Raw genomic sequence first — 13234 nt, forward strand, 5'->3', positions numbered from 1 at the left:
TGCTCCAACCAAAAGATAGAGTGGCTGAATGGATAAGAAAATGAAACTCCTACATATGCTGCCTACAAGAGACTCACTTCAGATTAAAAGATACACACAGACTAAAAGGAAGGAGAAGGAAAAAGATATTGTTCTGATGGACCTAGAAGGTATTTAAGTCAGACAGAGAAACATAAACATTATATGATTTCACTTATATGTAGAATCTAAGGAATAAAAAGAACAAACTCATCAAAAACAGACTCACAAATATAGGGGACAATATGGTGACAGACAGAGGAGAGGGAGGTTTGCAGGGCTGGGAGAATGGGGCGAAGGGTTAAAGAAGGACAAATTAGTAGCTGATGGATGGTCATGGGGATGGGGAACACAGCATAGGGAATGCAGTTAGAATTAATACGTTGGCTAGGTGGAGAGTCAGGGGCGGGAGCAATTGGGGAGACCATTTTACGAACTATGCAGATGTCTAACCAATGTACTGTTTACTTGAAACTAATTTAAATAAATAAATAAATAAATAAATAAATAAATAAATAAATAAGAACATATGGGTTTAAAGATGGGGTTGAATAAAGTTGAGAAGAAAAACTCTGCATATCAAAAAAAATAAGTTAAAGGAATCAGGTCCTTACTCTTGAGGATTTCACAATTAATTGAAGTAGTGTTGAGAAAGGGAAAGGCTATTATAGAAGAAAAAAACAGTTTTAGGTGCTATGAAAAGGTTCAAAATGGTATGGAAGTAGAAGGGGGTGTAATTGCATATTGTACATTTCCCATATGTAAACACTCCTGATTAACATGTACTTCAAACCACAATCTTATGATAGTCTTTTTTTTTTTGTCAAAATTCTTCCCTGTTTTAATTAGCATTTATACTAATCATAAACATGAAAGTGTTTTGTGAATGTTTTGAGAATTTCAATTTTGATTAGTTAATAGAATCCATATTTCTTCCTCTGTCCCACTTAATATGAGGTTTAAAAGACATCAGTTCTAAAATTTTATAACTGCAGACCAGAACTTAAGATTTCTAGTTACTAGTTTATTTCCTTTAAAGAGAGAGTTGGATTGAATGTTTTAAAATGGGAAATAAAGCAATGGTTAAAGTTCTATCAAAGATATCCAGAATAAACTAGGAGACCAATGCTAATGTATCATAAGCTGACTTTTTTTTGGACTGAATTCTATTACACGTAAGATTTCTCAAATGCTCTATGCATCGCCAACTTGACTTTGTAAGAGGTTGTTATAAGGCTCCTTTAGTGCTCCCTTGCCTTACATCTAGCTTAGGGATACTCACTGATAGTTTTAATCAGGAGCCCTAAACTACTTCCTTTCCTTCACATATTCAATTGTGCAGTATTCTCTCCCCCTAATTCCTGGCCCTACTCTGTGCTGGTCAGATTGCTAGCATATATTAGGCATTTGTTCCATTTCCCATGCTTTAAGACACCCTTAAATAACACACTACAGCAGGGAATAGAGCAAATGGCTCTGTGCAGCTCATAGCCTGGTTTCTACTTGAATAGCTTTTGGAAAATTGGTCAATTTCCCCAAGCCTCAATTTCCTTATATGAAAAAATATGCCAGTCGGACAAGGTCAGTGTAATGGACCTTTTCATGAAAAAAAAAGTACACACACACATACATATACAAACACACACACACACACACACGCACACACACACACACACGCACACACACACATATATATATATATATGTTGCATGTATTTTTTTTTTGGGGGGGAGGATATCCGTACATGTACTTTTAAGGGTTCGAATAGTTTTCAAAGATCCACAAATATGACATAATATCGGGGCATATATGCTTATGGTTCCTTGCATGTAGACATTTATGATGCAGAAAATAAAATCAGGCAACAAAATAATAAAATAATATTGTGCTTTTGCTCCTAGGAGTATACCATTTATGTGTCTTCCATGTTTTAGTTACAATTGTATTTGAAGAACCCATTTTTTTGTTTTATTTTATTTTGTGTATGTAATAGGACCTACACAAAATAAACTTCGGCAAGCCAGGGTGGAAACCATAAGCACTGATGTATGTAACAGAAAAGATGTGTATGATGGCCTGATAACTTCAGGAATGTTATGTGCAGGATTCATGGAAGGAAAAGTAGACGCATGTAAAGTAAGTCTAAAGTCAAGGTCAAAACATTAAAAGGAAAGTTTTCATTAGCTGTTTCTAAGTTTGGCGTATATTTCACTTGGAAGCAAAAAAGAATGGCCTCCATTTCACCAAGGACTCAGTTTATTTGATAATTATAATAACAAAAATTATTATATTGAATGTTTACTATGTGCCAAGTGCTATGCACTTTATATTTATTATTTTATTTGCTATATTGAAATCAAAACAGTATTATAATTATCTGTTTTACAAATTAGAAAATTAACATCTGTTGCTCCTATTTCTGGTTCATACAATTACTCTTATGGTCTATTGTTATTTTCTTAAACAAAATTGAAAACAAAAGACAAAGAAGCCTCTCCACTGAAGACCATTTTATTCAGCTCTGTCGTCATCTCTCGTGTATCTTTTTTCATCCCTACCTTCGAGTCTCTCCCTTCTTGTCCTTCTCATTCTATGATTTTGACACTAAAACAATTTTCTTCTTCATCTCAAGCCCTGCAATATTAACACTAACCCATTTGAATGCTGAATTCTTAGTTCCTAGATCCTCTAATCTCCAGTGATCCTCACCCCTCCTCAGCCACCTATTCTAGGCACACACCTTGAGCCTTGTCAACTCTTTTAAGTTAGGAAAAAAAGGAAACACAAGTAACACTTTTTTGACCCATAATGCCTCCAGTTAGCACCCTATCTTCTCTTTATCATCAAATATTTGGAAAAATGTTTGTATCCATTGTCTCAATTTTCTCAACCCCTACTAACATCTCAAACCACTTCTATATGGTTTCTACCCTATCATTTCATGAAAAAAGCATTTCCTGAGATTTTTCAATGACCCACCAATGACCTCCAACAAATGATTTTTGATCTTAATTTTTTTAACCTCTTAACAGCATTTAACAATGTTTACGCTCTTGCCTGAAATATTGTTTTTCCTGGCTTGTAATAATTTTCCTCATACGTCTCTGTCTGCTTCCTCTCCATCTCCTTTTCAGGATCACTCTCTTAATCCCAGACATTAAATTTTGATCTATCCTGTGTCCGTTCCTCTTTTTTCTCTATACTTTATCCCTAGAGGATCTAATTCTCTTCCATAGCTTCAATTATCATCTTTTTTGCAGATGATAATTATCTGCAGTATAAATTTACAAATTTATACTTTTAGCCCCAACCACCCCTTTCATCTCCAGACATATATTCTACTCTACTTGGATATTTCGACAGCATCTCATTTAAAATGTTGCACCTGATTCTGCTCTTATTTCCCTCTTCACCTGATCCTCTTCCTATGTTTTATATCTCTCTGAATAGCATGCCCTTTTTATTCTGTTAAACTAGCCAGAAGACTAGAAGCTATTCTAACTTTCTCTCCTTATCCCTTATCTAATTGATGACCTAATTGAATGGTTTTACCTCCTTAAATGTCTCTTGATCATCTCTCTCCCTCTCTACCTTTCTCTCTCTATATCTTTCCTACCTTCACCTCCTTTTCTCAACTGCCTCAGCCACTTTAGCCATCTACCATATCTTCTTGTATTCACTCTATGCTCCTTTAGTCTAGGATGGTTTCTAACCAGATGTAATCTGATCATGTCAATGTCAATACCCTCTTTAAAACACTTCAGTGGCTAACCTTCATTTTTATCTTAAGATTAAAAAAAAAAAACTACTCAAAATGATGCAAAGGGCTCCACTTGGACCAGTCTCTTCCTACCTGTATATCCCCATCGCATACCACTTGCTCCCTTATTGTCTTTTCTTCAGCCTCTTTTTTCTTTAAAGGCCCTTGAATGTGCCAGTCATGCTATTCCTTCTATTTAGAACATGTTTTATCTACATTTTCCTTTTCATGGTTAACTCTTCTTCCTTTAGATATCAGCTTGATTATATCTCATCAGGGGAAACTTTCCTGGCCTTCCTGACCAGTCAAATTACCATACTGTACATTTCTATAGCACTTATTACAGTTGAATTTTGCATTAATTGGTGGGTTTATTTAACATTGGTTTTTTTAACCTAAACTTTAAGTTCTATGGGCATATGGACCATTCACTTTTGGTCATTATGATATTCTCAATGTCCATCAAAATGCTTGGACATACAGTAGAAATTCAATAAATAGTTCGCAAAAAAATAAAGAATGTGGAAGAGGCAGAGAGAGGTTAAGTTCTTACCCTAGGTCACACAATTAGTATTTAATAGAGCTGGGCCTGAAACTTGGCAATTCAACTACTGAGATGATACTTTTAACCTCCATGTTTATATCTGTTTATTTAGTTAATCTTCCATGTTCCAAAAAAAATTTCAGGGGGCTTATATAAAATTCAGCAAGCGAACATAAATTTGAGTTAGGTGAGTAAAAGAAGACCAAGAATAGGTCCATAAAACGTAAGGTAACAATATTCAGAAGAGATCATTGAAAATTTTCACCTACGCACAAATACTAACCTCATACTTTATATACATGCTTACCAAATGATGCATAAATATCTAATCAAACCAGCAAAAAAATTCAAGAATGCTGAACCAGAAATAATGTAACTATTTAATATGGATGTTAGTCTTTCTAAAAAACAATGCACTTTAAAGTTTAGCACAAAATTTTAACTCAATTGAGAGAAACATTACATAATTGATATCTAGCCTAGTTGCATGTTCTATGTATCGATTTCCTATTTTTCTGTGGAAGAGATGATTGCAATGACCTTCCTACTGAATTAAATTAGAGTTAAAATTTTTAAATATGTTTTTATTTTTTTCTCCAGGGTGATTCTGGTGGACCTCTGGTTTATGATAATCATGACATCTGGTACCTTGTTGGTATAGTAAGTTGGGGACAATCATGTGCTCTTCCCAAAAAACCTGGGGTCTACACGAGAGTGACTCAGTATCGAGACTGGATTGCTTCAAAGACTGGTATCTAGTGAGAATTGTTTATGAATTATATTTGTGGCACATGGAGCTAAAAACTTCTACATATCGTATATTATTTATATTCATGTGGTTTGGATCAGTGCTTTTGCTGGATGTCAAGAAATTCTTTAAACTCAGACCAATCTAATATTTGAGGTGGCCTTTGTGACTAAACTCTCTTTCTACCCTGAGGGAAGAAGACACAGCAAATGACAGGTAACACTGATTCCTCATTCACAAGGGAAACTGTTTGTGATACTTAATAATAAAATGAATATTTATAAATGGTTTTCCCCAATGGAAGACGGGGAACATCATTTTCCACAGGATATGAAGAGCTTCCAGAGCTGCTGAAAATCTTACCTCATATACTACCTGAAGCACTTGAGATTCTTCTAGCAAAAAATCAAACAATAGTCTTCCCTGAGGATTCAGGACTTCAATATTCTAGCACAAATGACTGGACACATTCAATGACTAGAATGGAGAAGCATGAGATTTGCAATATAACTTGAACTCTAACCTGGGTTTATAAATAATAACGGAGCATTATTATTAACCACAAGAATTGCCATTTAAAAGATGTTTAAATGTATCTGAACTTGCAGTTAATATTGCTTTAAATACACAAGCACTAGTTTCAGGATGCACGTCGTATTGTTAATAGGCATTTCTGACTTATTCTGAACAGCATCATTAGTTGGTGTTAGGCTAGAAATGAGAATGAAAAAGAGACTCTTGGGAGCATTTTCCCTTAGTTAAAAAGAAATAGAAAGAACTGATGGGACCTAGGCCAGCAGAGTTGGTTGCAAATGATTAGTAACAGGACAAACACTCTAGATTTTTGGTAGAATAAGCTATCCAATTGTTTATTTAGAAATATCTACATTAATACATGGCAACTGGTGCTTTCATAAGTTTTCAGCTTCTGACAGTTCAGATGTCTATCAAAATGTCAGGTTGGGAGAGTTGATTTGCATAAAGCACTAAGGACAGTGCCTGACACATATCATGCACTATATAAGTGTTTGCTATAATGGGTAGGAATGTCTCTGTGAGTTTTAAGATAAATTAACTTAATTTGTCAAGTTAGTTAATGACTTTGGGGCTTAAAACTGCACAAAATCTAGTGGTGGAGGGTACAGGCTTTGGAATCAGGCTGCCCAAGCTTGAACATTGGCTGTGCCACATATGAGCTATTTGACCTTGAGCAGTTTTCTTAACACCACTGTGCATTAACTCTTTCATCTCTACAATGGGAATAAAAATAGCACCTACCTCATATGGTTGTTATGAGGATTAAATGCATTAACGCAAATAAAGCTCTTGGAACAGTGTCTGCATACAGCAGACTGTCAACATCGACTAGCTACTATTAATTATTATTTATGTGCTTTGGACTCGATAATAATATTCTTTTTAAAAAACGTTCCCTGTTTCTTTAAAGTCATGTAATTAATTTCAGAATACTTCAAATTACACTGTAAAAAGTTTAGGTGAACCACTAGATTTTCGAAATCACTTTTTATGTCTCATTAATATATTTTGAATTATGTCTGCTTGTAGACATGTAGCTATAAAATGTGTAGCCATCTGGCCTCAGAGTTGTGACTGGAAATGCAACTGTATTCATCTCCAGGCCTCCGATGTGAGACTTCAAGTGCTAGATTTCTTGTTCTGATTTATCAGAGAAGAAAATTAGGCTCCCCGTTTCTTTAATGATAGAAAGTTTTGTTACTTTCCATGTATGTGTTTATATGTAATATATGTAAACAATATAAGTATAACTAAAAAAGCTCCTAGTTATTATTTATATCTCAGTATTAAAATTTAAACAGAAAAGGGTCATCCATATATACTTTTCTTTTTTAAAAAGTCACTATATTTCCGAGTTGATGACTACTAATAATAAGAAAAAGCAGAGTGAAAACATAAATCTTTAAACTTCTTTTCATCGGCAGAGAAACATCCAAAGCTTTCTGGAGAATATTTAGCATATTTAATTTGTATTTGATTGACAATAGACCTTTTTTATACTAAAGATAAACACAGCCTTTGGTTGAAACAGGAAAACAAATCTGCCTACAAAAAAAAAGTTATTTTCTACTATATAAGTTCTATAGCAATGGATATGTGCTTTTGTGTAATTATATTTATATTTTAGAAAACTGTGATAACTTTTTGCATATAAGTGTCTGTGAAACTATATATACTGATTTAAATGATTCCATGCTTAATTTAATTAAATTCAATGACATTTTTACACAAATGAGAGGAATATATCCAAAAGGCCAGAAGTCAATCTAAGAAATGGAAAAGTGGATTTTTAAAACAGAATTTATATGTATTACTTCTAGTTTGGTGACGTCTAACCTATTGCGTTGTGTTATAGGAATCATGCAATAGTGTTTCCTCAGGTTTTCCATCTACCAAATGGGACATTGAGTCATCTACTTCATGGCATTGATGTGAAGCTTTCTTATTGAATAATAAAGTTGAAAAGTTAAAGAATGTTTAAAACCTGCTCAAAAGAGTGCAAAGTTTATTATTGTAAAGGTTTGTCAGTACAGATGATGCTGCAAATGCATTAAGATTGTAAAGAAGTTTTTTTACAGTGTTAGCTTTTTTATTTATCAATAGTATTGCCTTGTGAATTTTGCAAATATATTGTGGTTAAAAAAAAAAAAAAAACCTGAGCTTTGCCTCTTATGCTGTGAATGCTATAATAATAGTCACATCTTTTCATAAAAAAACAAACAAAAAAACAAAAAACAAAACCAAAAAACAAAAAACCCTCTTCTGTTTGTCTGACTCATTGTTTTAAAAGACAGGTCAATTCCAGCAGGCTCACAGTAAACTCTACAGGACATAATCCCTGTGGGGTCTTGATGGAATTTTGGGTGCCCTGACAACTAAGGTGGTCATTTTTAATGCTAGAACAAGATTGGACCAAAATTTTTGCAAATGCTTAATTATCTCCTCTCAGTGAAATCTTCATGATTCAACAACAATAAGAACAAAAATATATTCATAGGAATATATTCAGCCCTCTGGCTGAATAAGGTCATTGCTTATGAGAAGTATTCTATAGTCTTCACCATAGAGCCAAAAATGGCCATGGACATGGCATAAAAAAAAAGAAATTAAGAGTCTTTGACCTATAGGGTAAAGACAAAATCCATTTTCTTGATGTACAAAAATTTCATGATGATCCTCTTCTTATTCCCATTTTAATCTCCCACCTTGGGTTCTTCCCTTTTGCCATTCTTCATTTTAGTTTTTTAAAAAGTACCTTTAGTGCTTTAAACACACTGTGACATTGCATGCACAAATGAATTCTATTGCACAGAAGCTCTTCCATCCTTATCACTTCAGCAAGTTTGCTTTCTCAAACTGTGCCAACTGGCCATATCTCCAAAGTAGGCGAGTGTTGAATTTTCACTAAAATCTATTAATATTATTAAACATGTAGTTTAAAGGTAGAAAACAATACTTTCTTTTAGTATTGTGGTAGGTAGAATTCTGCTTCTCACTGTGAATATGATGAGATATCATACCCATGATTATGTTACATTACATGGCAAAAAGAATTTTGTAGATATCATTAAGGTTACTAATTAATTGACTTTGAGTTCATCAGAGGAGATTTTTCCAGGTAGATCTAATCTAATCCTTTAGAAATAGAGTCCTTTGGAAGTAGAGAGTTTTCTCTTTCTGGTAGCAGAAAAGTCAAAGAGAATCTAAGTGTGAGAAGATGCACTATTGGCTTGAAGATGAAGGTGACCATGTATCGAGAAATGCAGGTAGCCTTCAGAAACTGAGGGCAACCCAGGCTGACAGGCAGCAAAGAGACAGGGACCTTAGTCTTTCTGGGAGGAACTTAATTCTGCCAGCAGCCCGAATGAGTTGGGAGGTGATTCTTCATCACAACCTCCAGATAGGAACCCAGCCGAGCCCACACCTTGCTTTCAGCCTTTGGGACATTGTAAGCAGAGAAGAGAGGTGAGTTCTCCTGGACTTCCACTTACAGAATAAAAATACGTATTAAATGACAAGTTTTTTAAGTGGCTAAGTTTGTAGTAATTTGCTAAATGTTAATAGAAAATTAATAAAAATATGGATCTTTATTTATTAGCTAATTTGAATCTTTTTTCATATGTCCATTTATTAATTATAATTATCATGTGTTCCTGTTTGCCAAAAAACTTTTTTCAAAACAAAAGAGAGATTGAAAATATGAATATGAATGTTGATTGTCAAATATACTAAAAGAAAGACAGTAAGTATTGAATGTCAAAGTGTTTTCACAGATGCTGGTAAGTGCATTTATTCAAAGACACCACAGTTTCTGGCCTCAAATCTTTCACTCTCTAACAGGAGAAATGGGTCTTTAAACCTGAAAATAAGCAAATCTAAAACTAGATGCCCGCTTAAAGGGAAAGTATGTATTAAGTGTTGTTCAGGTAGTGTGAGAGCTGAGAAATTAAAGGAAAAGATCCTGAAGGAGTTATCTTTAGAGTATACAGATGGAGTCTGATTCAATAACTTGAATCTTACAGTGAGGTGGAGAATCGAGAGCTGTACTATAAAGAAATGATATTTTAGGCATGTGGGCAAAAATGCATTGGGAAAAAAGATTATATCAACAGAAAAGAAAAGAAGTCAAAGAAGGTAGACACCACGATAGCTACAAAGGAGAACACATAGAGAGGAGACCATCAGCAGGAGAAGCCCTTTAAAATGGTAATGGGTGCAAATACATTTTCATTTGCTCACCTTAAAACTGGATTCCCCTTACAGTAGACACAAATGAGTTATTGGGTTAGACATAATGAGTACATGTACCATTGCACTAAGAAAAGCAAGTCAAGGGCTATCAAATGCTTTATGAAAACTTCTGATCTTGTTTCACTCTTGCCTCTGAAAGAGATGAATGACATGGCCTGAAGACCAGACTTGTATTGACTCAGAATGAAGAGTGCTGCCTCTTGAAAGAGAAATACTAAATCATTCAAAGCGTTCAAGGTGTTGCTTAGGTTTTGAACATGACATTGTTTCTTACTTAATTAGCCAGAACCAGGAAATTTTTCCTGCAATAAAGACTATTAAAGTGATTCTTCACCTCCAACCATACTATTGGTTAAAGTTAATCCATCCCAACTTGTCAAACTAGTTTACCTTAAATCCTTAAGCATTCTTTAGTCAGTTTACAAGTCTGAAAAAATGCCCAGGATGCTACTCATTTGATGAGAATTCACAAAGCAGCACGGAGGTGAAGGAGTTTGCATGGTCAACAGCGTATGATGTATCAGTAAGTTTAACTTTATTTCACATTTGAAAAGATTCATTTTAGGTTGTGGTTTCCATTTCAGACAATTATTCTGAATTTCGAATTTAGTAGTTCTTTTTCCCTACTCTTCTTGGGTAAAATCATAACATAGTAATGTTAATACTTTTTATTTCAGGAAACTATGCTAACGATTCTATATTTAGGATTTGAAAAGTTTAACAGGTTGGATTTTAATTGAAAAGGTTAACGTGAAAATGACATAATCACAGAGAAGGAAGAAAAACAGAGAGCCTGAGGCAGAATTCTGTAAATTTATAGGAATGGAAGAATGGAGCAAGGAAGAAAGTGTTTTCTAATTTATACTTTGAAAATAGAGGAAATACACAAGTTGTATAAGAAGTATGATATTTCAACCCCCATTCTGAAATTGATAAATATATTTAAAATTCAAAAAAATGAATCTGAATTTTAATGTCCTTTGAAAACTTCTTTGCCTTTTAAAATAAAATTTAAAAAACAATATAAGAACAATTTGTACATAAGAATATAAAAGTGAGAAGCAAATAAATAATCTTAAGATTTTTGTTGTTTAATAGATTTAGAAGGAAGTCTAAAAAAAACAAATGAGAGAGAAATAGAATGACATAAAGGTAAAGAAAAATGACATAAAGGTAGGAAAAATAGACTGAAATAAAAATCTGGGGAAAGTGAGACTTACATCTGGTAATACACCAACAAACCATTTAGGCCTCTCTATTTTTATTACTTTCCATTTTCAAGGACAATTTTTCAAAATTGTTCCCCCTGGGTCCAAAATTCTTGAAAATTTTATGATTCCACTCCACATCAAGATAAAAGAATAGGACTACTTTATAACTTTTTGCTTTGATTTTTCTTGGCTTTGTGACTCAGAATAATACCAAGGGGTGAGAGTGGAGGGATAGGTGAAGAAGTGTTGAAGAGCTATTTCTACTCTTCCCTTTGATAATCTGTGCCTCAGTGTAATTAAGTCTCAGAGGGTTTTATCCATTTAAAAAATAAATAAATAAAACTTTATTAGTTTTTGTCACCTGTAAGTTATGTGAATGAAATATACTTTATTATTTGTTGTTGTACATGCCAGTACCTAGTAGAATGCCTGACACAGGTATATTATTTGAACTATTTAATTGTTTTTTGAATTTATTTGGGACCAACTAATTTTCAATAACTCATCACTTACTAGTTATTTCAATCTCCATGTCACTTAACTGGATTTCATACAACTTTTACTTTTTTAATTTTATTATTTTTACTTTTCTAGTAAACCACTCTGTATTTAGATACCATGATGTAAATAGATATAAAAGCATTTGTAATATTTAGTCCTTGTTTTTTTTTTCTAAAATAAACAACTGTGAAATAGATTCCTTGGATTATCACATTCCTGTAATGAGGTTCTGAATAATTTTACATTTCTCTTTGCCTCACAAAGAAATATTAGTGTCTCTTTTTTGAGATGTAATTGACATTTTAACATTATGTTAGGTTCAGGTATACAACATAATAATTCATTATTTTTATATAGTACAAAATGGTCACCACAGAAAGTCTAGTTAACATCTGTCACCATACATAGTTTCATTTTTTTTCTTGTGATGAGAACTTTTAAAATCTACTGTCTTAGCAACTTTCAAATATACAACAGAGTGTGAACTATAGCTGCCATGCTTTACAATACATCTCCATGACATTTCTTTCCATAGTTACAATTTTTTTCTTGTGATGAGAACTTTTAAGATCTACTCTCCTAACAATTTTCATATATACAATACAGTATTAACTATAGTCACCATGCTGTACACTTCACCCCCGTGACATTTCTTTCACAACTGGAATTTTGTACCTGTTGACCACCTTCATCCATTTTGCCCCATCCCCCAGCTCTGGCAACCTCCTGGAGTCTTTTTTCATGCAATAACACCCATTAGTGAATTTTAAGTTATTTCTTACATTTGCTGTTAAAATCAAGTTTTGGTTTTATAATAAGCATAAAAGAACTCTGTCAAGTGAAAACATAAATATAAAAAAACATGGCCTAATGATTTTAATTTGGAAACCAAAGTTGTCATAAAAATGAGAGGGTCCCCTCATCCCCTGTAATAGTGTCTTGGACTCTAGTAGATCAGCACTAGCAATGTAGAACTAGGACAAAATACAAAAAAATGAAAAGACAGCCCCTAAACTGAGTAAGAGTAATCAGTATCACTGATGTGGTATAATTCCAAGTTTAAAAATGCAATTTAAGCTTTATCAGAACATATACACATATATTATACATATATAGATTCATATTTTATCATATTTCTTTAAAATAAGACAACAAGATATGAACATATCTGTATTATATGTGGTTAAATATTTTTACAGAAAAATTTTAAGATAGATTATCTTTTATTTAAATATCTATTTTTTTCAATCTTGGTAAAACCATAACACTGTTATAATAAACATACTTCTGGCTTATTTTTACACACATTGAAATTGTTTCCTCGGGATTAAATATCTTTTGCACTTTCTCTGGAATGTCATCCCATAGTTAGCAAACTACGTCCTAACTTTTTTTTACTGAATATTCTCTATATTCCTAGAAAATTCAAATATAGTTGTTTTTGGCCTTCAGGACATAGCATTTTTCACAGCCCTTTCAAGTAAGGATTTATTATTAAAGATTTAGGCTTTGCTTCTTACTCCCTAATGCCACCTCAGACCATTACTCTCCACATTCTCATAAACTGCCTTGTTCCTTTGAGGCTCACGCAATTCTGCTCCCCACCTTCTTTCCTTTCTCATCACTGTCCTATGGACTGATGATTATGCCCTCATTTCTTAAAG

At 33.4% G+C, this 13234-nt stretch overlaps 2 protein-coding genes across 2 annotated transcripts in view; both read left to right on the forward strand.

Moving 5' to 3' along the window:
• TMPRSS11F (transmembrane serine protease 11F) overlaps positions 1 to 5765 on the forward strand; it is a 61768-nt gene extending 56003 nt beyond the window's left edge. Inside the window, exons 9-10 of the mRNA XM_006916510.1 lie at positions 2012 to 2154; positions 4923 to 5765. Of these exons, the coding sequence (XP_006916572.1) occupies positions 2012 to 2154; positions 4923 to 5081 (302 nt within the window). The 3' untranslated portion in view covers positions 5082 to 5765. The remainder of the gene's footprint in view (positions 1 to 2011; positions 2155 to 4922) is intronic.
• A 3059-nt stretch (positions 5766 to 8824) lies between these two features.
• LOC102883998 (transmembrane protease serine 11G) overlaps positions 8825 to 13234 on the forward strand; it is a 35366-nt gene continuing 30956 nt past the window's right edge. Inside the window, exon 1 of the mRNA XM_006916529.1 lies at positions 8825 to 9072. Within this exon, the coding sequence (XP_006916591.1) occupies positions 8825 to 9072 (248 nt within the window). The remainder of the gene's footprint in view (positions 9073 to 13234) is intronic.

Source organism: Pteropus alecto, unplaced genomic scaffold, assembly GCF_000325575.1.
Source record: "Pteropus alecto unplaced genomic scaffold, ASM32557v1 scaffold46, whole genome shotgun sequence".
Taxonomy (NCBI): Eukaryota; Metazoa; Chordata; class Mammalia; order Chiroptera; family Pteropodidae; genus Pteropus; species Pteropus alecto.